Genomic DNA, 26,735 nt, shown 5'->3' on the forward strand with positions numbered 1-26,735 from the left:
GAAAATACACCTTCGTGTTAACCCAGCTTGTCTCTGGGGAGCAGGGGCACGGCTGCTTTGCTTGCTTCTTTGCTTTCTGTTCCACGTTTTCGACAGTGACAAGTATTATCTTTAGAGTTCGCGAACAGGCCGGAGGAGGGTGCGGCAGGTCGTGGGGCAGGGCCTGGCCAGGCAGAGACGCCCCCGCACCGCCCCGGGCTGGCCCCGCGCCCCGCCGCACCTCCACCTTTGCCCGCGGTGAGCGCGAGTCAGGTCCCGCCCCGAGGTCTGGGATCACCGGCGGGCCGGCTGGAAGCGCCCGGAACTCACCCAGCGCCCCACCCGCCTGGGTCTCACCGACCGCGCAGACACCACCCGCCGCCGCCACCGCCGCCCAGAGATGGCCGCCGCCGGCGCAGTAGGGCCGAGAGCGTGGGGACGCCGGGGGCTGCGTGCAGGGGTTTCTAGGGAGGAGAGCGGGCGGGCCCCAGGCGTCCAGGCGGGCGCAGGCGCGACCCCGACCCCCCCCCCCCCCCCCGGGCTGCTGCCTCACCTGTGCTCTGTGGGCCGCGGGAGGCTCTGGGGGAGTTTTCACCAAACAACCGGTTGGTTCCGACTCGGCTACGTAGGCCGCGTGGCCTTGCTCCCCTGGCCGAGAAACAGGCGCAGCCGGCGCGGAGGTTGAAAGCTCTGCAGGCGCGAGTACCAAACGCGCCGTTTGTCGCGCCTCAGGTCCCCTGGGGCGCCCAGCGCAGGAGGCCACCCCTCCCGCCGCCACGGACCCAACCCCGGTCCTCTGCCTTAGCCGAAGGCCGCACCCTCCGCGCACAGGCCTTCCTCAGCCCTAACCCAGGACATCACCAGGTCCCGCAGTGCGTCCAGTCTTCCTGCCAGCAAGTGTAGGTAGGAGCCGGCCGCTGGCCCCGCGCTGGGCTAGACGGTGGGGACAACCTGGCGGGCAAAAACAGCCCTGTGCCTGCTCTGCAGCTATGGGGAAGGGAAACTTGTTCATGGCAGCAATGGCATTCGCTCCTTAAAACCTCTTTATGGGGTCTCATTTCTTTTTTAAAGATCCAAACTACTTAAGGTGGGCATAAAGCCCCCATGTGTGATCTAGCCCCTACCTGCTTGGCTTCATTTAGGTCCTTAAAGGATGCAGGTTTCTTCTCACCCAGGGCCTCTGCAAATGCTCTTCTCTCTGCCTGGACACTCCTCACCTCTTCCCTGTTGTGAGTGTTCTTCGTGTATCATTTAGGTTACACTATCCTGGCCCATGAGACTTGCAGCACTGCTGGGTGTGGTGGCTCATACCTGTAATCACGGCATTTTGGGAGGCAGAGTGGCGGATCGCTTGAGTCCAGGAGTTCAAGACTGGGCAACATGGTAAAAAAAAAAAAAAAAAAAAAAAAAGAGAGACAGAATGAGAAAGAAGGAAAGAAAATAATTAGCGGCTCAGGTCTGTAATCCCAGCTACTTGGGACGCTGAGGTGGGAGAATTGCTTGGGCCCTGAAGGGAGGTAGAGGCTGCAGTGAGCTGTGATTGCACCAGTACACTCCAGCCTGGGCAACAGAGCGAGACCCTGTTTCATTAAAAAACACACACACACACACACACAGACACAACAGCCGGGCTCAGTGGCTCACGCCTGTAATTCCAGCACTTTGGGAGGCTGAGGCAGGCATGGCAAAACCCTGTCTCTACTAAAAATACAAAACTTAGAGGGGCGTGGTGGTGCATGCCTGTAGTCCCAACTACTTGAGAGGCTGAGGCAGGAGAATCACTTCAACCTGGGAGGTGGAGGTTGGAGTGAGCTGAGATTGAGCCACTGCACTCCAGCCTGCGTGAAGAGCAAGACTCTGTCTCAAAAAAAAAAAAAAAAAAACCCGGCGGGCACGGTGGCTCACACCTGTAATCCCAGCACTCTGGGAGGCCAGGGTGTGTGGATTGCCTGAGGTCAGGAGTTTGAGGCCAGCCTGGCCAACGTGGTGAAACCCTATCTCTACTAAAAATACAAAAATTAGCCGGACGTGGTTGCATGCGTCTGTAATCCCAGCTATTCAGGAGGCTGAGGCAGGAGAATCACTTGACCTCGGGAGGTGGCGGTTGCAGTGAACTGAGATCGCCTCACTGTACTGCAGCCTGAGCCAGAGTGGTACTTCGTCTCGAAAACAAAAACAAAAAAACACAAAGATTGCAGCACCAGGGATTCTTCTTCCTAGCCCCTTTCAGGGTGTGCAATAATTTGTGTAATTTTTGCTTAATATGTAACTTAACAGTAGACTGAGATCCATGAAGGCAGAGACCATGTCCCATTGGCTCTCATTCTTGTATGTCTCACATCTGCACCGTGCAGGCCCATGTTAGCTCTGGTAAATATTTATTAAATGAATGAATGAATGAAGAGCAGGCGTGGGTAGTGTCTTAGGTGGCCTTGATTTTCAATTTAAGGAGGAGACAGTGTTGCCTACAGAGAGCGAGAAAAGTTGTTGAGTGGGCCATGTGAGGAGCAGTGAGTGGTCCCTGTGGAGAGTAGGCCCAGTCATAGAATAGAGACAAATGAAGGGATTTTGGAGGGTTTTGAGGACCCAGCATATTTGGGGGCTGCTATGGTTTGAATGCTGGTGTCTCCCCAAAATTCATATGTTGAAACCTAAGCCCCAACACATTCATATTAAGAGGATGGGTCCTTTGCTGGGGAAATTATTGCCCTTGTGAAAGAGGCTTGAGGGAGCCTGTTTGATCCTTCTGCCATGTGTGGATGCTGTGAGAAGGCACCATGTTTGAAGCAGAGAACAAGCCCTCAGCAGACTGTGACTCTGCTGGAGCCTTGATCTTGGATGTCCCAGCCTCCAGAACTGTGAGCAATACAATTCTGCTGTTTACAAATTACCCAGTCTAAGTTGTTTTTTTTTGTTTTTTGTTTTTTTTTTGAGACAGGGTTTTACTCCAGGCTGGAGTGCAGTGGCATGATCACAGCTCACTACAGCCATGATGCATGTCCTGGGCTCAAGCGATCCTGCTACCTCAGCCTCTCAAGGAGCTGGGACTGTAGCTGCATGCCACCACACCCAGCTAATATTTTAAAAATTTTTTTATAGAGACAGGGTTCCACTGTGTTGCCCAGGCTGGTCTCAAATTCCTGGGCTCAAGCAATTCTCCCACCTTGGCCTCCCAAAGTGCTGGGATTACAGGCATGAGCAACTGCATCTAGCCTTTCTCCTCCTCCTCCTCCTTCCTCCTTCCTCCTTTCTTCTTCTTCCTCTTCCTCTTCCTCTTTTTCTTCTTCTTCTTCTTTTTTGAGTATTTTTATCGTTGTTGTTCTTTGAGACGGAGTCTCAACTCTGTTGCCCAGGCTGGAGTGCACTGGCATGATCTTGGCTCACTGCGACCTCCACCTCCCAGGTTCAAGCAATTCTTCTGCTTTAGCCTTCTGAGTAGCTGGGACTACAGGTGCATGCTACTACACCCAGCTAATTTTTTTTTTTTTTTGAGACGGAGTCTCGCTCTGTCGCCCAGGCTGGAGTGCAGTGGCGCAATCTCGGCTCACTGCAAGCTCCGCCTCCCGGGTTCACGCCATTCTTCTGCCTCAGCCTCTCCGAGTAGCTGGGACTACAGGCGCCCACCACCACACCCGGCTAATTTTTTTTTTGTATTTTTAGTAGAGACGGGGTTTCACCGTGGTCTCGATCTCCTGACCTCGTGATCTGCCTGCCTCGGCCTCCCAAAGTGCTGGGATTACAAGCGTGAGCCACCGCGCCCAGCCACTAATTTTTATATTTTTAGTAGAGATGGGGTTTTGCCATGTTGGCCAGGCTGGTCTCGAACTCCTGACCTCAGGTGATGCACCCACCTCGGCCTCTCGAAGTGCTGGGATTACAGGCATGAGCCACCACACCCGGCCTTTTCAAGTATTTTGTTATAGCATTTTGTTATAACAGCCAAAATGGACTTAAGATAGGGACATCTAGGCCCTATTGTGTAATTTCTTTCTGCATCTTTATGTTAATATAAAGAAGGACCGTTTCATCTTTGGGGTTTGTATGATAGATGCAGTTTTTAGGCGCTAAGCAAATATGTGAGAGAAAATAGTTAAGAGACAGTAGGCAACAACCTACTGATGAGGTTAACCAGTCTGCAAAGTGATAAAGGCTGATTACTAAGCAAATTATGATACAAGGATTCTACTTAGTGAGCACTGCTTTCTTGTTTGCTACCCTGTACTGAAAGCTTCCTGAAGACAAAGACTTCATATTTATATTTTCTTCTACAGCAGTGTTGTTTGTTTTTTGTCTTTTTTTTTTTTTTTAAGACAGAGTTTCATTCTGTCACCCAGGCTGGAGTGCAGTGGCATGATCATAACTCACTGCAGCCTCAAACTTCTGGCCTCAAGCAATCCTCCTGCCTCAGCCTCCCAAGTTGCTGGGATTATAGACATGAACCACCAACCCCAGCTGCTGCAGCAGTGTTTTGAACAGAGAGTTTGCAATAAATGATTGTTGAAATAATGAACTGGGGGGAAAGGTAAAAGGCTCCAGAGTGGAAATTCCCAGAGACGAGAAACAGCTAGCTGATTTCTCCTAGTCTTTATTTCTTCTGAGAAACAATCCTGAGTTGCTGGGTTAGAACCAGGAAATCCTGGTTGGGGAGCAGCTCAAAGACATTATTGAATGAAGGATATTTTCTTAAAAACTTGAAGAATCTGGATATCTTTTACAAGACCAATAAGGTGTAATTTATTAAATGCTTGTTATATGACTTATATGCCATTGCCTCTAGTTCTCACAACAGCCCAATGATTCTATTTACCTTCTTTTACAAAAAGACCCAAAGCCCTTCAGAAGTTGCAGGGCCAAGATGGGGAGCCAGGCCTGTGGGATTGGAAAAGTTTATGTTAACAGAGCCTGTTATTAGAAAAGTATTCATTGTACTTGAAGAAAAATCCGGGCCTACTCTTAGAGACCTTGGGAACCCCTCTGCCCGGGGGTTTCAGAGTATAGCAGAGTCTGGCCTGCCCATGAGGTACACCCAACTCTGCCCAGAATAGGGAAGGCAGTCCACGATTCCTCCATTGGCTTGTTCTGTGCCACTGTTTCCTCTGTGGGCATAGTTTCTGGGGTACCCGGAATTGAGGAACATACCAGTTTGGGCTGCGTTTTCCACCTACCTATCCTACAAGCCCAGGACATCTGAGGTGGTATATTAGTTCATTTTCACGCTGCTGATAAAGACATACTCGAAACTGGGAACAAAAAGAGGTTTAATTGCACTTACAGTTCCATATGACTGGGGAGGCCTCAGAATCATGGCGAGAGGTGAAAGGGCACTTACATGGTGGTGGCAAGAGAAAATGAGGAAGAAGCAAAAGCAGAAACCCCTGATAAACCCATCAGATCTCGTGAGACTTATTCACTACCATGAGAATAGCATGGGAAAGACCAGCCTCCCCAATTCAATTACTTCCCCCTAGGTCCTTCCCACAACACATCAAAATTCTGGGAGACACGATTCAGTTGAGATGTGAATGGGGACACAGACAAACTGTATCATTCCCTGGCCCCTCCAAATCGTATGTCCTCACATTTCAAAGTCAATTATGCCTTCCCAACAGTTCCCCAAAGTCTTTTTTTTTTTTTTTTTTTTTTTTTTTTTGAGACAGAGTCTTGCTCTGTCGCCCAGGCTGGAGTGCAGTGGCGCGATCTCGGCTCACTGCAACCTCCGCCTCCTGGGTTCGCACCATTCTCCTGCCTCAGCCTCTCCGAGTAGCTGGGACTACAGGCGCCCGCCACCACGCCCGGCTAATTTTTTGTATTTTTTTTAGTAGAGACGGGGTTTCACCGTGGTCTCGATCTCCTGACCTCGTGATCCGCCCGCCTCGGCCTCCCAAAGTGCTGGGATTACAAGCGTGAGCCACCACGCCCGGCAACCCCAAAGTCTTAATTAATTTCAGCATTAACCCAAAAGTCCAGTCCAAAGTCTCATCTGAGACAAGGCAGTCCCTTCCGCCTATGAGCCTGTAAAATCAAAAGCAAGCAGCCAAGCACGGTGGCTCACACCAGTAATCCCAGTACTTTGGGAGGCCACAGTGGGCGGATCACCTGAGGTCAGGAGTTCGAGACCAGCCTGGCCAACATGGTGAAACCCTGTCTCTACTAAAAATACAAAAATCAGCCAGGCATGGTGGTGGGTGCCCATAGTCCCAGCTACTCTGGAAGCTGAGGCGGGAAAATCACTTGAACCTGGGAGGCGGAGGTTGCAGTGAGCCGAGATCACATCACTGCACTGCAGCCTGGGCAACAGAGCGAGACTCCATCTCAAAAAAAAAAAAAAAAAAAAATTGACTGCCCTACTAGATTTCAGACTTGCATGGGCCCTGTAATGCCTTTGTTTTGGCCAATTTCTCCCATTTGGAATGGCTGTACTTACCCAATACCTGTACCCCCATCATTGTATCTAGGAAGTAACTAGCCTGCTTTTGATTTTTTTTTTTTTTTTTTTTTTTTGAGACGGCGTCTCGCCCTGTCACCCAGGCTGGAGTGCAATGGCATGATCTCGGCTCACTGTAACTTCCACCCTCTGGGTTCAAGCGATTCTCCCACCCCAGCCTCCTGAGTAGCTGGGACTACAGGCACCCACCACCATGCCCAGCTAATTTTTGTATTTTTAGTAGAGACAGGGTTTCGCCATGTTGGCCAGGCTGGTCTCAAACTCCTGACCTCAGGTGATCCGCCCACCTTGGCCTCCCAAAGTACTGGGATTACTGGTGTGAGCCACCGTGCCCAGCCTGGGCCATCAAATTTTAAAGCTCCAAAATGACCTCCTTTGACTCCAGGTCTCACATCCAGGTCAGGCTGATGCAAAAGGTGGGTTCTCATGGTCTTGGGTAGCTCCACCCCTGTGGCTTTGCAGGTACGGCCTACCTCCCAGCTGCTTTCATGGCTGACATTGAGTGCAGCTTTCCAGGCTCATGGTGCAAGCTGTCAATGGATCCACCATTCTGGGGTCTGAAGGACAGTGGCCCTTTTCTCACAGCTCCACTAGGCAGTGCCCCAGTAGGGACCCTGTGTGGGGGCTCCAACCCCACATTTCCCTTCTGCACTGCCCTAGCAGAGGTTCTCCATGAGGGCCCTGTCCCTGCAGCAAACTTTTGCCTGGACATCCAGGCATTTCCATACATCTTCTGAAATCTAGGCAGGGGTTCCCAAACCTCACTTCTCGACTTCTGTGCACCCACAGGTGCAACACCACGTGGAAGCTGCTAAGGCTTGGGGCTTCCACCCTCTGAAGCCACAGCCCGAGCTCTATGTTGGCCTCTTTCAGCCACGGCTGGAGCAGATGGGACACAGTGTACCAAGTCCCTAGGCTGCACACAGCATGGGGACCCTGGGCCCAGCCCATGAAACCACTTTTTCCTCCTGGGCCTCTGAGCCTGTGATGGGAGGGACTGTTGTGAAGGTCTCTGACATGGCCTGGAGACATTTACCCCATGGTCTTGGGGATTAACATTAGGCTCCTTGCTACTTATGCAAATTTCTGCAGCTGGCTTGAATTTCTCCGCAGCAAATGGGCTTTTCTTTTCTGCTGCATCAGCAGGCTGCAAATTTTCTGAACTTTTATGCTCTGTTTCCCTTTTAAAATGGAATGCTTTTAACAGCACCCAAGTCACATTTTGAATGCTTTGCTGCTTAGAAATTTCTCCCACCAGATACCCTAAATCATCTCTTTCAAGTTCAAAGTCCCGCAAATTTCTAGGGCGGGGGCAAAATGCCACCAGTCCCTTTGCTAAAACATAATAAGAGTCACCTTTGCTCCAGTTCCCAACAAGTTCCTCATCTCCATCTGAGACCACCTCAGCATGGACCCTATTGTTCATATCACTATCAGCATTTTTGTTGAAGCCATTCAGCAAATTTCTAGGAGGTTCCAAACTTTCCCACATCCAAAGTGTTCCAACCTCTGCCTGTTACCCAGTTCCAAAGTCGCTTCCACATTTTCAGGTATCTTTTCAGCAACACTCTACTGGTACCAGTTTACTGTATTAGTTCATTTTCATGCTGCTGATAAAGACATACCTGAAACTGGGAACAGAAAGAGGTTTAATTGGACTTACAATTCCACATGGCAGGGGAGGCCTCAGAATCATGGGGGGAAGCAAAATGTACTTCTTACATGGCAACAGCAAGAGAAAATGAGGAAGAAGCAAAAGCAGAAACCCCTGATAAACCCATCAGATCTCATGAGACTTATTCACTATCATGAGAATAGCACAGCAAAGACTGGTCTCTATGATTCAGTTACCTCCCCCTAGGTCCCTCCCACAACATGTGGAAATTCAGGGAGATATACTTCAGTTGAGATTTGAATGGAGACACAGCCAGACCATAGCAGGTAGGAATAGTAACTTATTACCTGACAGGCAGCACTGTTATGGAGAGAAACAAAGTCTGAACAGAACATTGTCGAAGGTATTGAACTTGAATATAAAATATACCTGTTCAGGCTGATACTGCTTTTGAAGGTGATCTCACTCTCACATTGTTACCTTGTTTCTTAGGAAGTACCTAGATGCTGTTCTGACTTCATAAACTGCTTATTAGCAACATCCCCATAGACACCACTGATTTATTTTAAGAGAGCAGCTAAGGCCGGGTGCGGTGGCTCACGCCTGTAATCCCAGCACTTTGGGAGGCCGAGGTGGGTGGATCACCTGAGGTCAGGAGTTCGAGAACAGCCTGGCCAACATGGAGAAACCCCATCTCTACTGAAAATACAAAATTAGCCGGGCATGGTGGCACATGCCTGTAATCCCAGCCACTCAGGAGGCTGAGGCAGGAGAATTGCTTGAACCCGGGAGGCAGAGGTTGCGGTGAGCCGAGATTGCACCATTGCACTCTAGCCTGGGCAACAAGAGCAAAACTCCGTCTCAAAAAAAATACCAGTAAAAGATTTTCTTCACAAATCCATGTTTTCATTGGTCCTCCTTTTGAAAGGGAATTGTTAATGGATTGACTGATTTTCTTTCTCCTCCTCCTTCTCTTCTTCTTTTTCTTTCTTCTTTCTATTTCCTTTCTTCTTCCCCTCCCCTTCTTTTTCTTTTCCTCCTCCCCCTCCTCCCTCCTTCTTCTCCTCCTCCTTCTTTTTCCTTTCTTCTTCTTTTCTTCCTCTTCTTCACAGGCTATATTGCTCAGGCTAGTCTTGAATTCCTGGGCTCAAGCAATCCTTCTGCGTCTGCCTCCCGAGTAGTGGGACTATAGGCATGCACCACCTCCCTTAGCTTGGTTGATTTTCTGAGCTTACTTTTTAAACAGCATGGAGACCAAAATAAAAAGGAAAAGTTAATCTGATATCTACAGATTTAACATTTTCCATGTGCCCTTCCAGCATTGGTCTAGCATGACTATTGGCTATGTGTTCAAGGAAGAGGCATTAGCACTTCAGAAACAAGCCCCAGGGCCCAGGATTCTGGCTGCTGCGCCCGCCTTAGAGGATTGTGTGACAGAACCAGTGCCAGTAACCACAGTCTCCCAGTGCTGGCCAGGCTGCTGCTGCTTAGGCACTTCTGTCTCAGCACAAGGAGGCTGTGGCTCTCTCTACAGAAATACAGAAAGGGAACAAGCAGCCAAGTAAGGTGATTGTTTAGAACTTCAGACCAGAAAAGCTTGGACAATTTCAGGAGAAAATAGGTACTGGTCTGAGTTATCTGGAGACTGGAATTTATAGTACAGCCTTAATTAGCGCAAAAGGCAAAGGAAGGCAGTACAGACACGTGTTCCAATTGGTCAAGACCTTTTTTTTTTTTGAGACAGAGTCCCATTCTATCACCCAGGCTGGAGTGCAGTGGTGTGATCTCAGCTCATTGCAACCTCAGCCTCCCAGGTTCAAGTGATTCTCCTGTCTCAGCCTCCCGAGTAGCTGGGATTACAGGCACGCACCACCGTGCCAGGCTAATTTTGTATTTTTTTTTTTTTTTTTTTTGAGATGGAGTCTCGCCGTCGCCCAGGCTGAAGTGCTATGGTGTGATCTCAGCTCACTGCAGGCTCCGCCCCCTGGGTTTACGCCATTCTCCTGCCTCAGCCTCCCGAGTAGCTCGGACTACAGGTGCCCGCCACCTCGCCTGGCTAATTTTTTGTATTTTTAGTAGAGATGGGGTTTCACCGTGTTAGCCAGGATGGTCTCGATCTCCTGACCTCGTGATCCGCCCGCCTCGGCCTCCCAAAGTGCTGGGATTACAGGCATGAGCCACCGCGCCTGGCCATAATTTTTGTATTTTTAGTAGAAACGAGGTTTCACCACGTTGGCCAGGCTAGTCTTGAACTCCTGACCTCAAGGGATCTGCCTGCCTTGGCCTCCCAATGTGCTGGGATTACAGGTGTGAGCCACTGCACTCGGTCTGGTCAAGACTTTTAACATTTTTTGTCTTGTTTGAGAAATTTTAAAGCTATAGAAAAATACAGAGAATAATACACATATTCCTGCCTGCCAGAATTGACCATCATTAAATATTGACTTAGTATTAAAATTTTAATAGAAGAAAATCTCAATACTATTACTCTTTTCTCCTTCCAAAAGGCCAACATTCCCTGGAGTTTGGTGTGTATACTGTTAGACTTCCTAGTATAAATTATAGCCTTCATTAGCTGTTAAAACAGATCTTTTAATCTGTGTGTTCCTTCCAGGTCCACAGTCTATAATTTTATATATATGAATAAATGTTCTTGGGCATGATATTCTCCTGCTTTTAAAAATTATTTAAATGGGTTGGACACAGGGGCTCATGCCTGTAATCCCAGTGCTTTGGGAGGCTGAGGTGGGAGGACTACTTGAGGCTGGGAGTTTGAGACCAGTCTGGGCTACACAGCGAGACCATGTCTCTGAAAGAAATATATAGCTTTAAATGGTACCATGAATGGCAACTGGGAATTTGTTTGACAGTAAGAGAGGATTATAGGGAGCTCATCCTTTGGAATTCATATCACTTTCATCATTATATTTACTCAGTACTTATTGGTCATCTGTTATATGGCAGGTGCTGTGGCAGGGGATAGAACAGTGAACAACACTGATCATTTCTCCGACTCATGACACTTACATTCTGGTGGAGGAGGCAGTCACAAAAATATGTACAAAGAAATTGTGGTAGCCATTCTTCAAGATGGGCCCCAGGGATCCCCACTTCATGGTATTCATCTCCTTGTGTAGTCCTGTCACATTTTACCAGGGTTGGTCTATGTGACCAATAGCATATGGCAGAAGTAGTGATATGTAACTTCTGAGATTAGGTTATAAAAAAGACTGCAGTTTCTGTTTTAGTTGCTCACATGCTGTCTTGGGGTGTGTACTCTGTGGGAAGCTGCCATGTTATGAGGACACTAAGGCAGCCTGGGGAAAGGCCCACTTGAGGAGGAATGAACTGAGGCTTGCCAATAACCACATGAGTGAGTTTGAATGTGAATCCTTTAGCCCCACCTGAACCTTGAGATGACAGTAGCCCAGACCAAAAGGTTGACTGAAACCCCATGAAAGATCTTGTCCAGACTGTTAGGTAACTAGAGCACCCTAATGGCGCTGGTTCCGGGTTCTTCTTCCTCAATGCAAGCCCGCCAAAGGAAAAACCAATCAGAAAGAGGTGTTTTTCCTGCCTCGCTCTAAGCCCCACCCCAACCAATCACAAACATCCACGCAGCCCTCCTGGGCATAAAAGAAGCAAACCCCCCACCGCTCCCTCTCTCTCTCTCTCTCTCCTGCCCAGCCCAGCCTGCTGCCTCCAATAAAGATCTCTTGGCCGAGCCGGTGTGCCGTGGTCTTAAGTCTGAGCGTCACTCTTTCACAGACCATCCAGCTAAGCCCTACTGTATTCCTGACCCACAGAAACATTGTGATGATAAATGTTTATTTTAAGCTACTATGTTTTAGGGTAATTTTTATGTACCAATAGATAACTAATACACAGACATTAGCAATAATGACATTAGCAATAACTAATACACAGTAAATAATTGCAAATTGCAATAAATGCATATACCAATCTGATGGTAAAGCAGATGTCTATCACAAGAAGTGGTATGGTCAAGTGGTTAATGACATAGGCTTTGGAGCCTGAATGCCTAGGTTCAGATCCTGGCTTTGCCATATACTAGTGTGTGACCTTGGCAAATCATTTCAAAATTTTTTTGGCTTCTATTTCCTAACTTGCTCATTTGTAAAACAGATAGTTATATTAAGGTTGTTGTGAAGATTCAACAAGTTAGAAAATGAAAGTGCTTAGCTCGGAGCCTAGCACATTTTAAGTGCCCAATTAACATAACTATTGTTATTCTGTATAGATTGTTGAGCATTTGTCATTAATATATTTGCCCGTTGTTTGCATATTGTCCTTCACATTGGAAAATGACTACTGAAGGTGAATGCTCTGAATAAATTTGACTCAAATTTAACAATGTAGTTCTGAAGGAAGAGAAAGACCCTCTCATATTATTTTATATTGTTTTATGCTCAGTACCTGTTTTAAGAAAAAACAACAAGGAAGTAAAACCAAAGACAGGCAGCCCGGCGCCAGGCCCGAAACCAGGCCTGGGCCTGCCTGGCCTAAACCCAGTAGTTAAAAATCAACTCATAACTTAGAAACCCATGTTATTCATAGATTCCAGACATTGTATAGAAGAACATTGTGAAACTCCCTGCCCTGTTCTGTTTCTCTCTGACCACCAGTGCATGCAGCCTCTGTCACGTACCCCCTGCTTGCTCAAATCAATCACGACCCTTTCATGTGAAATCTTTAGTATTGTGAGCCCTTAAAAGGGACAGAAATTGTGCACTCAGGGAGCTCGGATTTTAAGGCAGTAGCTTGCCGATGCTCCCAGCTGAATAAAGCCCTTCCTTATACAACTCGGCGTCTGAGAGGTTCTGTCTGCGGCTGTCCTGCTACAGTTCAAAGCTGTGTTTAGCACCTACTGTGCACCAAGGAAGTATGCTAGCTGCAGGATGAAGTTTAGTAAGACATGGTTCATATTCCCAGGGGTTCAAATTCTTGTGGAAAAGGCAGAAACAAATGTATTCATGTAATAAAGGAATCTAAGTCTAAAAAACTTATGAGTTGAAGAATCTTTGAGAATTCATCATGAATTACCATTTATATATGATATACTCATGTTTTTCCAGGGAGAAATATGACAGTTCTATACCCAGAAGAAAATTTGAGAATCAGTTCAGAAGTTGAGAAACTAGGCCAGGCGCGGTGGCTCACGCCTGTAATCCCAGCACTTTGGGAGGCCAAAGCAGGTGGATCACGAGGTCAGGAGATCGATACCATCCTAGCTAACACGGTGAAACCCCTAAAAATACCAAAAAAAAAAAAAAAAAAAAAAAAATTAGCCAGGCGTGATGGCAGGCGCCTGTAGTCACAGCTACTCCGGAGGCTGAGGCAGGAGAATGGCGTGAACCGGGGGATGGAGCTTGCAGTGAGCCATGATTACGCCACTGCACTACAGCCTGGGCAAGAGCGAGACTCCCGTCTCAAAAAAAAAAAAAAAGAAGTTGAGAAATTAAAAGATGTGTTTTTACTGCTAATGAAGGTTATAATTTATACTAGGAAGTCAAAGTACAGAGGACAGCAGAAAGCCAAAATGAAGACATGCTTGGCTTTCAGCTTAGGTGTCACTTCGTCAGAGAGGCCTTCTCCATAGCCCCTCTTCTCTTCTTTGATATCACTTATTATATTAATAATATATACTTAATTGCATTTGTTTCATATTTTCTCCCCAGTTAGACTATAAGATCCACGAAGGCAGGAATCACAATTGGGCTTACTTACTATTGTAAACTCCCCTACTTATAAATCTGACTCAGCATCTAGTTCAATCCCTGGTACATAACAGGTACTTAACAATTTTTTTTTTTTTGAGATGGAGTTTTGCTCTTGTTGCCCAGGCTAGGGTGCAATGGTGTGATCTCAGCTCACCGCAACCTCCGCCTCCCGGGTTCAAGCGATTCTCCTGCCTCAGCCTCCTGAGTAGCTGGGATTACAGGCATGTGCCACCACGCCCGGCTAATTTTGTATTTTTAGTAGAGATGGGGTTTCTCCATGTTGGCCAGGCTGTTCTTGAACTCCTGACTTCAGGCGATCCACCCACCTCGGCCTCCCAAAGTGCTGGGATTACAGGCGTGAGCCACTGTGCCCGGCCAACACATTTTTATAAATGAATGAATGTTAAATGAATGTTTAGAATTATTACAATTCTATTGGGTGGATGAGGCCCACAGAAAACTCTTGAGACCAATGTAGCAGGATTCTCAGTGAAAGACTAAATTTGTGTGCAGGATGTTTTCCTTCTCTAGCAAAGAGAGGGGCTGGAAAGGCTTTCATGGTCCATAAGAAGGGAATTGTTTTGGAGGGCAGTGCTATAGCACCTCTTCCCCTCCATTCACATTAAAAATTCAGTTAGAAAATAGGAATCAGCCTTCCTGTGCTTTGAAGACTGTGAAAGATACTGGTGATCATCCATCTAGCATCCATTTTCCTCTTCTCCTTTACAGGTCTCCAGTTTTATTCAGATAGCCATGTCTCCACCTTGCAACTCATGTGACTCAAAGAGCACTGATACCATTGCCAATTCCAGTTGTCATAGCTCCTTTTCACTTCTGGAACCCAGGCTTAAGCTGTCTGTACATTTCCTAGGCAGTAACTAGTAAAGACGAAGAGTGTGTGCCTGTGTGACCTTATTGGCTCAAAAAACCAGAAGGAAAGGTTTTAGATGAAAAAGAAAGTATGTGGTCCTGATTTCTCCAAGTAGACATCTAGAAAATCACGTTAGTATGAATTTGAATTCTACCCTTTTTTTACAACAAAGCAGAGACTAATAGCAACTGGGTCCTTGTTAACTTGCTTAGCCACTGAATTAATCAAAGTCTCCCTTGCCTCTGAGCTTTCTGTTATGCGAGATAAGCAACTTCCTTATTTTTTAGGAAGACAATTTAACTCAGATTTTATATCACGTGCATCCAAAATAATCGTAACTGACTCAAAGATGTTTGGGCTCTACGATTAGGGCAGCCATGCTCAGAAGAGTATGCAAGTGCACCCTGTTATCTTGGAAAAGGGAAGCACTGAGACTATTTGCATTTTGAGAACTGAAAATGCAATCTGCTAACCATCGTTAGAGTGAATATGCAGGTATGGAAAGCACAGTGGGTAGGCGTAGGTTGGGGTAGGGATATGTTTGCAGGGGGCAAACACAGAGATCAAACTTAAGTGTAGTCCCAGCTGCCTGGAAGAAGGCTAAGAAGGGTCTGAAAGTATTGAGCTCCAAGAGCCCTTGGATCTCCTGATGAGAGACCCTTGGCTGATGCCCTAAATGGGACATCCCTGTTGGCTACTGTGGGACCTGCATCCACACAGACCTACATCATTTGACTGATTTGAAAAGACAAGTTGTCAACAGCGACACCATGTGGCTATGAGATACAATGACAATGGTGGACAGTTACAGCCTCAGGTAGGGCCTGACGCTTCGTCGAGATGTGGAAAATGCTGAATGGGAAGATGAAATGTCATCAACAAACATTTATTGGGGTCCTCCAAATGTCAGCTGCTACAGTGGTCATTCAGGTCTGGAACATCGAGAACATGCTGACCCGTACCCCAGCAGGAGCTCGTACTCGCGGCGGGGTAGGGGGCGAGAGAGGGCAGTCTCTGGTGGCCAGGTAACCCAGGCTTCACTTTCACCCACGGCCACAAGTATTTCTGACGTCTTCCGGGCAAATAAGGCTCCATGTAAGTGACAGGGCACCTAAGGAGTGCGTTGGAAGCGCCAGCGTGCCCGCGACCGGCACATCGCACCGACGCCTGCGTTTGCGGTAAGCCCCGCCCCCCGTAGTGAGCCAACCATAGGGCGCGGGGCGGACCCAGCTTCCCGGTGAGGCTGGAGAGAATCGTTCGGGGGCATTCGTAAGCCAAAGAGGGGATGGCCCTCGACGCGCTCGGGCTCGATTGGCCGCCCTCTCCCGGCGGCGGTAACGGTCGCGGAGGCGGGGCCTGACGTAGCTGATCCCAGCCTGGCCTGGCCGGGCTGGCTGCTGGTGGGAGGCGGCAACTGAGTAAGGTGAGTGACGCTCGGGGCTCTCAGAGGCGTCGGCGTGAGCCCCTTCCCGGAGTACCCCGGACTTGACCTCACCTGGGCCTAAAAGTGGTCAGACTGACCCTTGACAGGAAGGAGCGGTCTGGGACAGCGTCGCGTCAATTAAAAATCCCTGCGTAAGAGTTTGGGGATCGGACAAACCTGCGTCCAGTCCCAGTTCTCCAGGCTTTGTGTTCTTTGGCTTCTCCTTTAACGTCTCGGCGCCTCCGATTCTTTATTTGTGTACTAAAGCCGGTAATTCTTGCCTTACAAGGTGGTTGTGAGGGTTAAATGAGGCAGTAAGAGTAAAGCTTAGAATCACATCGAGCACAGACTCGATTTAAGCTGTAGGTAATTACTCCATCCCCTAAAATCGACCCGGGCTGAAGTGCTCTACTTTTGTGTCAAACAGCCGCGAAGGTTGTTTGGGGAGTGAGGGCTCGGAGCAGAAGGGGGCGGTTAGGCGAATAGCACAGGTGAGTATCTCTTTCTCCGGTTTATTAACTTCATTCCGGATTCATGGGACCTCTGACTTTATACAGGGCCTAATAGGAGTCTTTCAAGGTGAAAAATGCCAGAAGGCTAAGTCACCTGTAACAGAGAGACCAATCAGAATTTCCTTTTTTACTGCCACTTTGTTTTTCAGTCAATAATATTAAACAGGCCGGGCGCGGTGGCTCACGCCTGTAATCCCAGCACTTTGGGAGGCTGAGGTGGGCGGATCACCTGAGGTCAGGAGTTCGAGACCACCCTGGCCAACATGATGAAACCACGTCTCTACTAAAAATACAAAAATTAGCTGGGCATGGTGGTGGCGGGCGCCTGTAATCCCAGCTACTCGGGAGGCTGAGGCAGGAGAATTGCTTGAACTCGGGAGGCGGAGGTTGCTGTGAGCCGAGATCGCGCCACTGCACTCCAGCCTGGGTGACAGAGCGAGACTCCATCTCAAAAATATATGTATAATATATTAAACACTGTGCAGGCATTACCCATATTGGTTTCAAGCCTCTGCTTGAGTTTTGTACTTTAAATATTGCCAAGTAGACGCTGGCCTCCCCTGCCCCGCCTTTTGGGGAAGAGGTGGCTGACTTGGAGTTTTCCCTACAGCTTTTGCTTCAAAGCAAGGTTCTGCCCCTTCATGTCACCTCTCCTGAGACAGAATGATTTGGTTGAGATGACATTCCATTTTAACTATTTCCTATTTGGGGTAGGTTCAGCTCTTTCTTAGGAACATTAAACAGCAAGTTGCGATATTTTTAGAATAGAGCTTTTGCATTTAATAAGGAATAGAGACTTCGAAAGGGTTACATGTTCATTTATTGCAGTAATTTGAAGTATATACTTTTGAAGATGCTCACAGATTTTGGTGTGATTCAGTTAAGAAGGAACAGTTGTTTGCCGTGGTTTATTGTCAGCTCCCCTCCCCCACCCCAAATGGTGAAAAAATAATTAAATTTTAAGATATAGAGCATGTTACAAGGGGCTTCAGACCTATAAAGGGCAATTTGGCTGAAAGACTCGGGAAACCTAGAAAGTGCCAGAAGATACAATTATGTTTTTGCTTTTCTATGCTTGGCTTACTATGCCATGTACAAATCAACTCCTACCCTCCGACTCCTACCCCCACAATCTTATTTTAAATGTGTTATGACACTGATTAAAGCTGTAGCTTCTGTTTTGGCCCTAGAAAGCATTTGGTCTCTTCCTGTGACTTTAAAAGTTCCAGACCTTTGTCCCGTCACAGCCTGTAGTGGGGGGGAAAAGGCTGCTGCAAACTATTGGCCCATTTATTTCACAGAATGGACCTCTGAAAAGGAGGGCTTGGTCACAGGTGCAAATGAGGAGTAGTTTTGTTCCTGTGTTTTGCTTTTGTGATCAGTGGTAGTTTGTCTGAGGATGCTTCATTTTAGTATCCTTGCAAATGAGAATATCCTACCTGTGGAGTCAGAAGTCAGAATTGATGATAGATGATGATAGATTTGGATACCCAGCTAAATGTCTTAACAAGGTAAGGACAGGAAAGATAAGAAGGAGAGAGAAGAGAAGGGAAGAGGCATATGATGGTGAGCTGGGAAGGCCATTAGCAGTTATTTCAGTTGTGCCTGCTTTATCTGTGATTACCAGTACCTTGGATGCCTGCTCTGGGAGTAACACAAGACCATTCTTACTAGGAGGTTGAACATTTAAAGATTTTGTTCTTTTTATCTTTTTGAAACCCAGATGAAGATCCAGTTTCAGACATGAGACTCGTTGGGTGATCATTTCATTGAGATCAACCTGAATGACCAGGTGTAAAGTGCAAGAGTAATATGCTATGACTGAGGTATGTCTAATGTAACAGATGACTCCAGATGTTGGGAGGCCATGGAAAAAAATCTAATATTTATTGAGCACTATACTAGCTTCATTACATATATTTCCTTTTGACTTCCTGATGATCCTGTCTGGTAGATATTTTACAACTCAGCAAAGAAGCTGAAGCTCAGAGAGGTTAAGTACCTACTTAAGATAACACAGAAAGCTGATCACCAACTCTAATCACGGTCTCCATCCTGCTGTGTGCCAGGCAATGCTTTATGTTCTTTCTATATTAACTCTCCTAATCTTTAACTCGTGAGCTGAGTACTTTTATTATCCTCATTTTATGATGAGGAAATTGAAGCACACAGAGATTAGTACTGTACTCTCCTGGCTGTGTAGCAGAATCCATGATTTGAACCCAGGCAGTCTGGCTACAGAGCTCTACAGGTTGAGTATCCCTTATCTGCAATGCTTGGAACTATGTTTTGGACTTTTAGATTAAAAAAAATTGGAATATTTGTATATACATGAGGTATCTTGTTTAGAGTTGGGTCACTCTAAACACAAAATTCATTTATTGTTTCATATACAGCTTATACACATAGCCTGAAGCTAATTTTATACATTTTTAATAGTTTTATGCATGAAATGAAGTTTTGACTGTGACCTGTCACATAAGGTCAGGTGTGGAATTTTCTACTTGTGGTGTCAAGTTGGTGCTCAAAAAGTTTTGGATTTTGGAGCATTTTGGATTTCAAATATTCATATTAGGAATGTTCAACCTGTACCAGCTTTCTTTTGGTTAGGTTAGCATTTACTTTACTTTTCTGTTTTTGTTATTTAACAAAATCTTTTTATTGTAAAATGAAGTTTTTGTTATAAATCACAAACCAAATTTATAGCTTAATAAATTATTACAGGACCATACCATTCAGGTATGCCAGATCCCCTCCATTACCCTATCCCAGTCAAAAGTCTTGTGTTCCCATTTAGTCGCCATTCTTCTGGGTTTTATAGTTTTGTAGTAATCACTTCCCTGTTTTTTTTTTTTATTATTTATTTATGAGATGGAGTCTCACTCTGTTGTCCAGGCTGGAGTGCAGTGGCACAATCTCAGCTCTCTGCAACCTCCGTCTCCTGGGTTCAAGTGATTCTCCTGCCTCAACCTCCTAAGTAGCTGGGATTACAGGCACACACCACCAGGATCGGCTATTTTTTTTCGTATTTTTAGTAGAAAAGGGGGTATCACCATGTTGGCCAAGCTGCACTGTGAGCCTGACCTCCTAGTTTTTGATAGCTTCCTTGTTATATAATATATTGAACAATTCCTATCACAGATACGAAATCAGCCATTTCTTTAAAATGCCTGGATTTCGTTTAGAGGGAAATAATATTTCAGTTACAGTCTGAATGCTAAAGATCCTGAGTTAGTCACTGTTTCAGGCGTTTCAGTAGACAGAGCTAGGATACCTATATCTATCTATAGACACACATGTTAAAAGATACCTAATGTATTCCACTTCCAGTCTTCAGATTGAAACTACAGAGCTTTTACTTAACAACTTCTCCATCACAACTTAAATATTGTCAAGTAGTCGCTGGCCTCCCCTGCCCCGCCTTTTGGGGAAGAGGTGGCTGACTTGGAGTTTTCCCTACAGCTTTTGCTTCAAAGCAAGGTTCTGCCCCTTCTTGTCACCTCTCCTGAGACAGAATGATTTGGTTGAGATGACATTCCATTTTAACTATTTCCTATTTGGGGTAGGTTCAGCTCTTTCTTAGGAACATTAAACAGCAAGTTGCGATATTTTTAGAATAGAGCTTTTGCATTTAATAAGGAATAGAGACTTCGAAAGGGTTACATGTTCATTTATTGCAGTAATTTGAAGTATATACTTTTGAAGATGCTTACAGATGCTTTTTTCCATACTGAGAATCATGATTCTCAAGAATATAGGAGATAATAGAATATTCCATATTTACTCATTATTCCATATTATACATATGACAGTATCAGAGCTATATTTCTAAAATCACCATCAGTATGATTACTGAAAACATTAAATCTTTGTTTTTTTGCTTATGTTCTTCCCATTTTTTCTTCTCTCTCCGTTTTAACAGTTGTGCTCTGTCTGCATTGTTAGAGTATATAGCCATTTCATGTTCTGCTTTTTCCCTCTTAGCCTATTAGTTCTATTGATATATTTAATGTTTACCACCAGTGTTTATGCTGAGGTCTCTCTAGGCATTTTGGCTACCTGAAGCTAATACATTTAGATTCCTCAGGAAGTAATATTATCTGAGTTCTTATATATTGATCGAAATTTGTTCTTTTTATACTTCAAAGTCAATTTTGCAGATATAAAGTCTTTGGCTCACACTTCTTTTCCTTGTATTTCTTAAATATATTACTCCTTTTTCTTCTGGAATAAAGTATTGGTATCAAAGTCAGATTATTATCTAATTTTTCTTCTTCTTATAAGTCATGTGGGTTTTTTTCTTGTAGATGACCAAATAATTTGTTTTCTTTTTTTCTTTTTGAGATACAGTCTTACTCTGTCACCCTGGCTGTAGTGCAGTGGTATGATCTTGGCTCACTGTAGCCTCCACCTCCTGGGTTCAAGCAGTCCTCCCACCTCAGCCTCCTGAGTAGCTAGGACTATAGGTGTATGCTGCCACGCCCAGCTAATTTTTTTTTTTTTTTTTTTTTTTGAGAGACAGGGTTTTGTCAAGTTGCCCAGGCTGGTCATGAACCCAGGCTCAAGTGATCCACCTGCCTCAGCCTCCCAAAGTGCTGGGATTACAGGCATGAGCCACTACGCCCAGCCAAATTTTTTCTTTTTTGTTAAAGTCTGGTAATAATATTAGAATATATCACTGTGTTGGTTGTTTTGGGTCAGTATTCTCAGGTACTTGGTACTTTCTTTCCATTTGTAGTTTCAAATCTTTTTTTAAATTTCAAGAAAACTTTATTTTTAAAACAGTTTTATTGTGATATATTTAATATACAATAAGTTGCACATATGTAGTATAAAATACAAGTTTTGACTTACATATACACCTATGAAACCACCCCAATCAGGATTGTCAATATATCCATCATCCCCTCAGATTCCCTTGCTCTTATTAGTAGTCTCTGTGTCTAGCCTCCAATTCCCTCAGCAACCACTGATCTGCTTTCTATCACCACAGTTGGTTTTCTTTTCTAGAGTTTTATATAAATGGAATGTTATAGTATGTACTATTTTATGGCTGGCTTTCAGCATAATTATTTTGACATTTATCCATGTTGCACATATTCTTTTTTATTGCTGAGGGGTATTCCATCCAATTGGGTATACCACAGTTTGTGTGTCTGTTCACCTGCTGCTGGACATTTGAGTTGTTTCCAGTTTCTGGCTATTATAGATAAAGCTCTTATGAACATTTGTGTACAGTCTTTGTGTGGACATAATGTTTTCATTTTTCTTGGGTAAATTATAGGAATGGCATGACTGGGTCTTATGGTAAGTGCTTATTAACCTTTTAAGAAATAGCCAAAGTGATTTACAAAGTGGTTGTACTAGTTTAAATTCTAAACTAGAGTTCTAGTTCCCTCACATCCTCGAAAACACTTGGTATAGTCATTCTTAGCCATTCTAATATGTGTAGTGGTGTCACATTGTGTGTTTTAATTTGCATTTCCCTCCTGACTAACAATGTTTAGCATCTTTTTATGTGCCTACCTGCCATCTGTATGTCTTCTTTTGTGAAATGTCTGTTGAAATTTTTTGACCATTTTTAAGTTCAGTTGTTTACTTTTTGTTGATGTTAACTTCCTTACTGAGTTTTGAGAGTTCCTTATGTATTCTAGATATGAACCTTTTCTGATTCCTGACTATTTTCTCTGAGTATGTGGTTTCTTTTTTCATTCTCAGAATGGTACATTTTAAAGAGCAGACATTATTTTTATGAAGCCCCATTTGTTCTTGAATTGTATCATGCTTTTGGTGTCATATCATAGACATGTTTGCCTAACTCAAGGTCATACAGTTTTTCTGTGTTTTTCTAGACATGTTGTGATTTTAAGTTTTAGATTTATATCATTCATTTTAATTTTTTTGTATATGGTGTGAGATATGGCTGAAAGTCCTTTTTCTTTCTTTCTTTCTTTTTGTACATGGCCATCCCATTGTTCTAGCATCATTTATTGAAAAAAAGAAACTATCATTTTTCCTGCTAAATTACCTTCATATCTTTGGTGAAAATTAGTTGTCCATATAGGTATGAGTCTGTTTCTGGAATCTATTTTGTTTCATTAATCTATTTGTCTATCTTGATATCAATGCTATATTGTCTTGATTACTATAGCTTTATAAATGTTGAAATGATATAGTATTAGTCCTTCAACTTTGTTCTTCTTTTTCATGCATTCATTTATTAATTTAGAGATAGGGTCTTGCTTTGTCACCCAGCCTAGAGTGCAGTGGCACAATCATAGCTCACTGATTAAACTCCTGGGTTCAAGTTGTCTTCCCACCTCAGCCACCTAAGTAGCGAGGACTACAGGTTCATGCCGCAATGCCTGGCTAATCTTTTTTTTTTTTTTTTAAGAGATGGGGTCTTGCTATGTTGCCCAGTCTGGTCTTGAACTCCTGGGCCTCAAACCATCCTCCTGCCTCAGCCTCCCAAAGTGCTGGGATTACAGGTGTGAGCCACCATGTCCAGCCTGTTCTTTTTCAAAGTTGTTTTGTCTATTATAAGTCTTTTGCAGCTCTGTATGAATTTTAAAATCAGGAAAGTTTCCTGAATTATAGTTTTTTTAATTGGTTCTGTTGTTTTAGTTTTTTTTTTCAATTACCACTATTATGTGTATGTTTGAGCTTCTTTGCCTTTGTCATTTTCGTATTCTACATTTCTTTTTAATTTTTAAAATTGTTTTCCTTTTAATCTCTGTTTCTCTTAAGGCATTGTCTGTAGTCTTTACTGATTCATTTTCCTTCTTCTTTAATCTTCATTTCAGAAATAGTTTTAAAAAGTTATTAATTTCTAGATTCTATCAGCTCATTTCCAAGTTTTTCTTATTTCTAATTATGTTGTTCATGTCTTATAGAGTTTTACATGTATTTTAGTTTGTTTTAATATAGAGGTATAGTTACTCTCTGTTTTATGAGCATGTCTTGTGTATTTTTCTTGTCTGTAGAGATATTATCCTCTTTAATATGAAGTTTTACAATTTAAAAATTTTTAAGTTCATGGGTGCACAGATGTGTATATTTATGGGTTACATGGGACATTTTGATACAGGCATATAATATATAATAATCATATCAGGGTAAATGCGGTATCCACCATCTTAAGCATTTATCCTTTGTGTTATAAACAATCCAATTATTCTCTTTTAGTTACTTAAAAGTGTGCAATTATATTATCATTGAATATAGTCAACCCATTGTGCTAGCAAATACTAGATCTTATTCTTTTTTTCTATTTTTTTGTACCCATTGACCATCCCCTCTTCCTCTCAGCCCACCTGTTACTCTTCCCAGCCTTTGGTAACCATCCTTCTACTCTCTGTCTCCATGAGTTCATTTGTTTTGATTTTTGGATCTCACAAATAAGTGAGAACATGTGATGTTTGTCTTTCTGTGCCTGGCTTACTTCATTTAAAATAATGACTTCCAGTTCCATCCATGTTGTTGCAAATGACAGGATCTCATTCTTTTTTTATGGCTGAGTAGTACTCCATTATGTATATGAACCAGATTTTCTTTATCCATTTGTCTGTCGACGGACACTTGGGTTGCTTCCAAATCTTGGCTTTTGTGAATAATGCTGCAGTAAACATGAGAGTGCAGATATCTCTTTAATATGCTGATTTCCTACCAAAAATATAAAAAATTGGCCGGGTGTCGTGGCATGTGCCTACAATCCCAGCTACTCAGGAGGCTGAGGCAGGAGAATCGCTTGAACCTGGGAGGCGGAGGTTGCAGTGAGCCGAGATTGTGCCACTGCACTCCAGCCTGGGCGACAGAGTGAGACTTAAAAAAAAAAAAAAAAAAACTTGTTTGAGATCCTTATACATCCTGGTTATTAACCCTCGTCAGATGGGTAGTTTACAAATATTTTCTCCTATTCTGTGGGTCGTCTCTTCACTTTGTTGTTTCCTTTGCCATGCAGAAATTTTTTAACTCAATGTGATCCCACTTGTCTATTTTTGCTTTGGTTGCCTGTGCTTGTTGTATATTACTCAAGAAATCTTTGCCCAATCCAATGTCCTGGAGAGTTTCCCCAATTTTTCTGTAGTACTTTCATAGTTTGAGGGCTTAGATTTAAGTCTTGATTCATTTTTATTTTATTTTTGTATATCTTGAGAGATAGGGGTCTAGTTCCATTCTTCTGCATATGGGTATCCATTTTCCCAGCACCATTCATTGAAGAGACTTTCCTTTCCCCAATGTATGTTCTTGGCACCTTTGTCAATAATGAGTTCACTGTCAGTATGTGGATTTGTTTCTGGGTTTTCTGTTCTGTTCCATTGGTCTATGTGTCTGTTTTTGTGGCAGTAGTATGCTCTTTTAGTTAATATAGCTCTGTAATATAATTTGAAGTCAGTTAATGTGATTCCTCCAGTTTTATTCTTTTTGCTCAGGATAGCTTTGGCTATTCTGGGTCTTTTGTGGTTTAAATTTTAGGATTATTTTGTCTATTTCTGTGAAGAATGTCACTGGTATTTTGCTAGGCATTTGCATTGAATCTGTAGATTGCTTTGAGTAGGATAGATATTTTAACAATATTGATTGTTTCAATCTATGAACATGGAATATCTTTTCATTTTTTGTGGCCTCTTCAATTTCTGTCATCAGTATTTTATAATTTTCATTGCAGAGATGTTTTACTTCATTGGTTCAGTTAATTCCTAGGTGTTTAATTTTCTTTGTGGCTATTGTAAATGGGGTTACTGTTTTGATTTCTTTTTCAGATTGTCACTGTTGGTTTATAGAAATGCTACTGATTTTTCTAAGCTGATTTTGTGTCTTGCAGCTTTACCGAATTTGTTTACCAGTTCAAATAGCTGTTTGGAACTGCTAGCTAGAGCAATTCCAGTCCTTTTTCATCTCTAGCTAGAGCAATTCTAGTCCTAACTAGAGCAATTCCAGTCCTTTTTCATCTCTGATTTTATTTGAATCTTTTTTCCTTTTTTCCTTCATTAGTCTGGCTAAAGGTTTGTCAATTTTTTATTCTTGTTCTGTTCTAGATCTTAGAGGAAAGGCTTTCAGTTTTTCCCGATTCAGTGTGATACTGGCCTGTGGGTCTGTCATACATGGCTTTTATTATGTGGAGGTATGTTCCTTTTATACCCAGTTTTTTTAGGGTTTTTTTTTTTAAATCATGAAGAGATGTTGAATTTTACCAAGTGCTTTTTCAGCATCAATTGAAATGATCATACGGTTTTTGTCTTTCAGTCTGTTGATAATGATGTATCACATTGATTGATTTGCATATGTTGAATCATCCTTGCATCCCTGGGATAAATCCCACTTGTTCATGATGAATGATCTTTTTAATGTGTTGTTGAATTTGGTTTGCTAGTATTTTGTTGAGGATTTCTGCGTCAATATTAATCAGGGATATTGGCCTGTAGGTTTCTCTCTCTCTCTCTTTGTTTTTTTTTTTTTGATGTGTCTTTGTCTGGTTTTGGTATCAGGGTAATACTGGCCTCATAGAATGAGTTTGGATGTATTCCCTCCTCTTCTGTTCTTCAGAATAGTTTGAGTAGGTTTGGTGTTCTTTAAATGTTTGGTAGAATTCAGCAGTGAAGCCATCGAGTCCAAGGCTTTTCTTTGCTGGAGGACTTTTTATTATAGCTTCAATGTTGTTACTTGTTATTGGTCTGTTCAGGTTTTGGATTTCTTTATGGTTCAATCTTAGTAGGTTGTATGTGTCTAGGAATTTATCCATTTCTTCTAGATTTTCTGGTTTATTGGTATATAGTTGCTCCTAGTAGGCTCTAATGATCGTTTGTATTTCTGCAGTATTGGTTGTAATGTCTCCTTTTTCATCTCTGATTTTGAGTCTTTTCTCTTTTTTCTTCATTAGTCTGGCTAAGGGTTTATCAGTTTTCTACGTCTTTTCAAAAAACCAACTTTTTGTTTCATTGTTCTTATGTCTTTTATTTGTTTCAATTTCATTATTTCTGCTGTAATCTTTATTATTTCTTCTACTTTCAGTTTGGTTTGCTCTTTTCTAGTTCTTTAAGATGCATCATGGGCCGGGCGCGGTGGCTCACGCTTGTAATCCCAGCACTTTGGGAGGCCGAGGCGGGCGAATCACGAGGTCAGGAGATCGAGACCACGGTGAAACCCCGT

At 43.7% G+C, this 26,735-nt stretch overlaps 2 protein-coding genes across 15 annotated transcripts in view; one reads left to right on the forward strand and one right to left on the reverse strand.

The window, feature by feature from the left end:
- FAIM (Fas apoptotic inhibitory molecule) overlaps nt 1-8,477 on the reverse strand; it is a 33,025-nt gene extending 24,548 nt beyond the window's left edge. The window contains exons 1-2 of one of the 6 annotated variants that reach the window (XM_032144373.2): nt 8,387-8,477; nt 1,104-1,350 (exon numbers count right to left, since the gene is read on the reverse strand). In XM_032144373.2, the coding sequence (XP_032000264.1) occupies nt 1,104-1,117 (14 nt within the window). In that variant the 5' untranslated portion in view covers nt 1,118-1,350; nt 8,387-8,477. Of the gene's footprint in view, nt 1-309; nt 463-532; nt 705-1,103; nt 1,351-8,386 lie in introns of those variants that run through there. The other 5 variants (XM_032144375.2, XM_058433621.1, XM_032144374.2 and 2 more) reach the window with 5 other exon arrangements.
- Nucleotides 758-26,735, forward strand: part of CEP70 (centrosomal protein 70) — a 149,213-nt gene continuing 123,235 nt past the window's right edge. For 5 of the 9 annotated variants that reach the window (XM_058433617.1, XM_058433620.1, XM_058433618.1 and 2 more), the window contains exons 1-2: nt 864-882; nt 18,310-18,412. The gene's annotated coding sequence lies outside the window, so the exon portion shown is untranslated. Of the gene's footprint in view, nt 883-15,978; nt 16,075-18,309; nt 18,413-26,735 lie in introns of those variants that run through there. The other 4 variants (XM_058433612.1, XM_058433615.1, XM_058433614.1 and 1 more) reach the window with 2 other exon arrangements.

The sequence above is a fragment of the Hylobates moloch genome, unplaced genomic scaffold (genome assembly GCF_009828535.3).
Source record: "Hylobates moloch isolate HMO894 unplaced genomic scaffold, HMol_V3 SCAFFOLD_22, whole genome shotgun sequence".
Taxonomy (NCBI): domain Eukaryota; kingdom Metazoa; phylum Chordata; class Mammalia; order Primates; family Hylobatidae; genus Hylobates; species Hylobates moloch.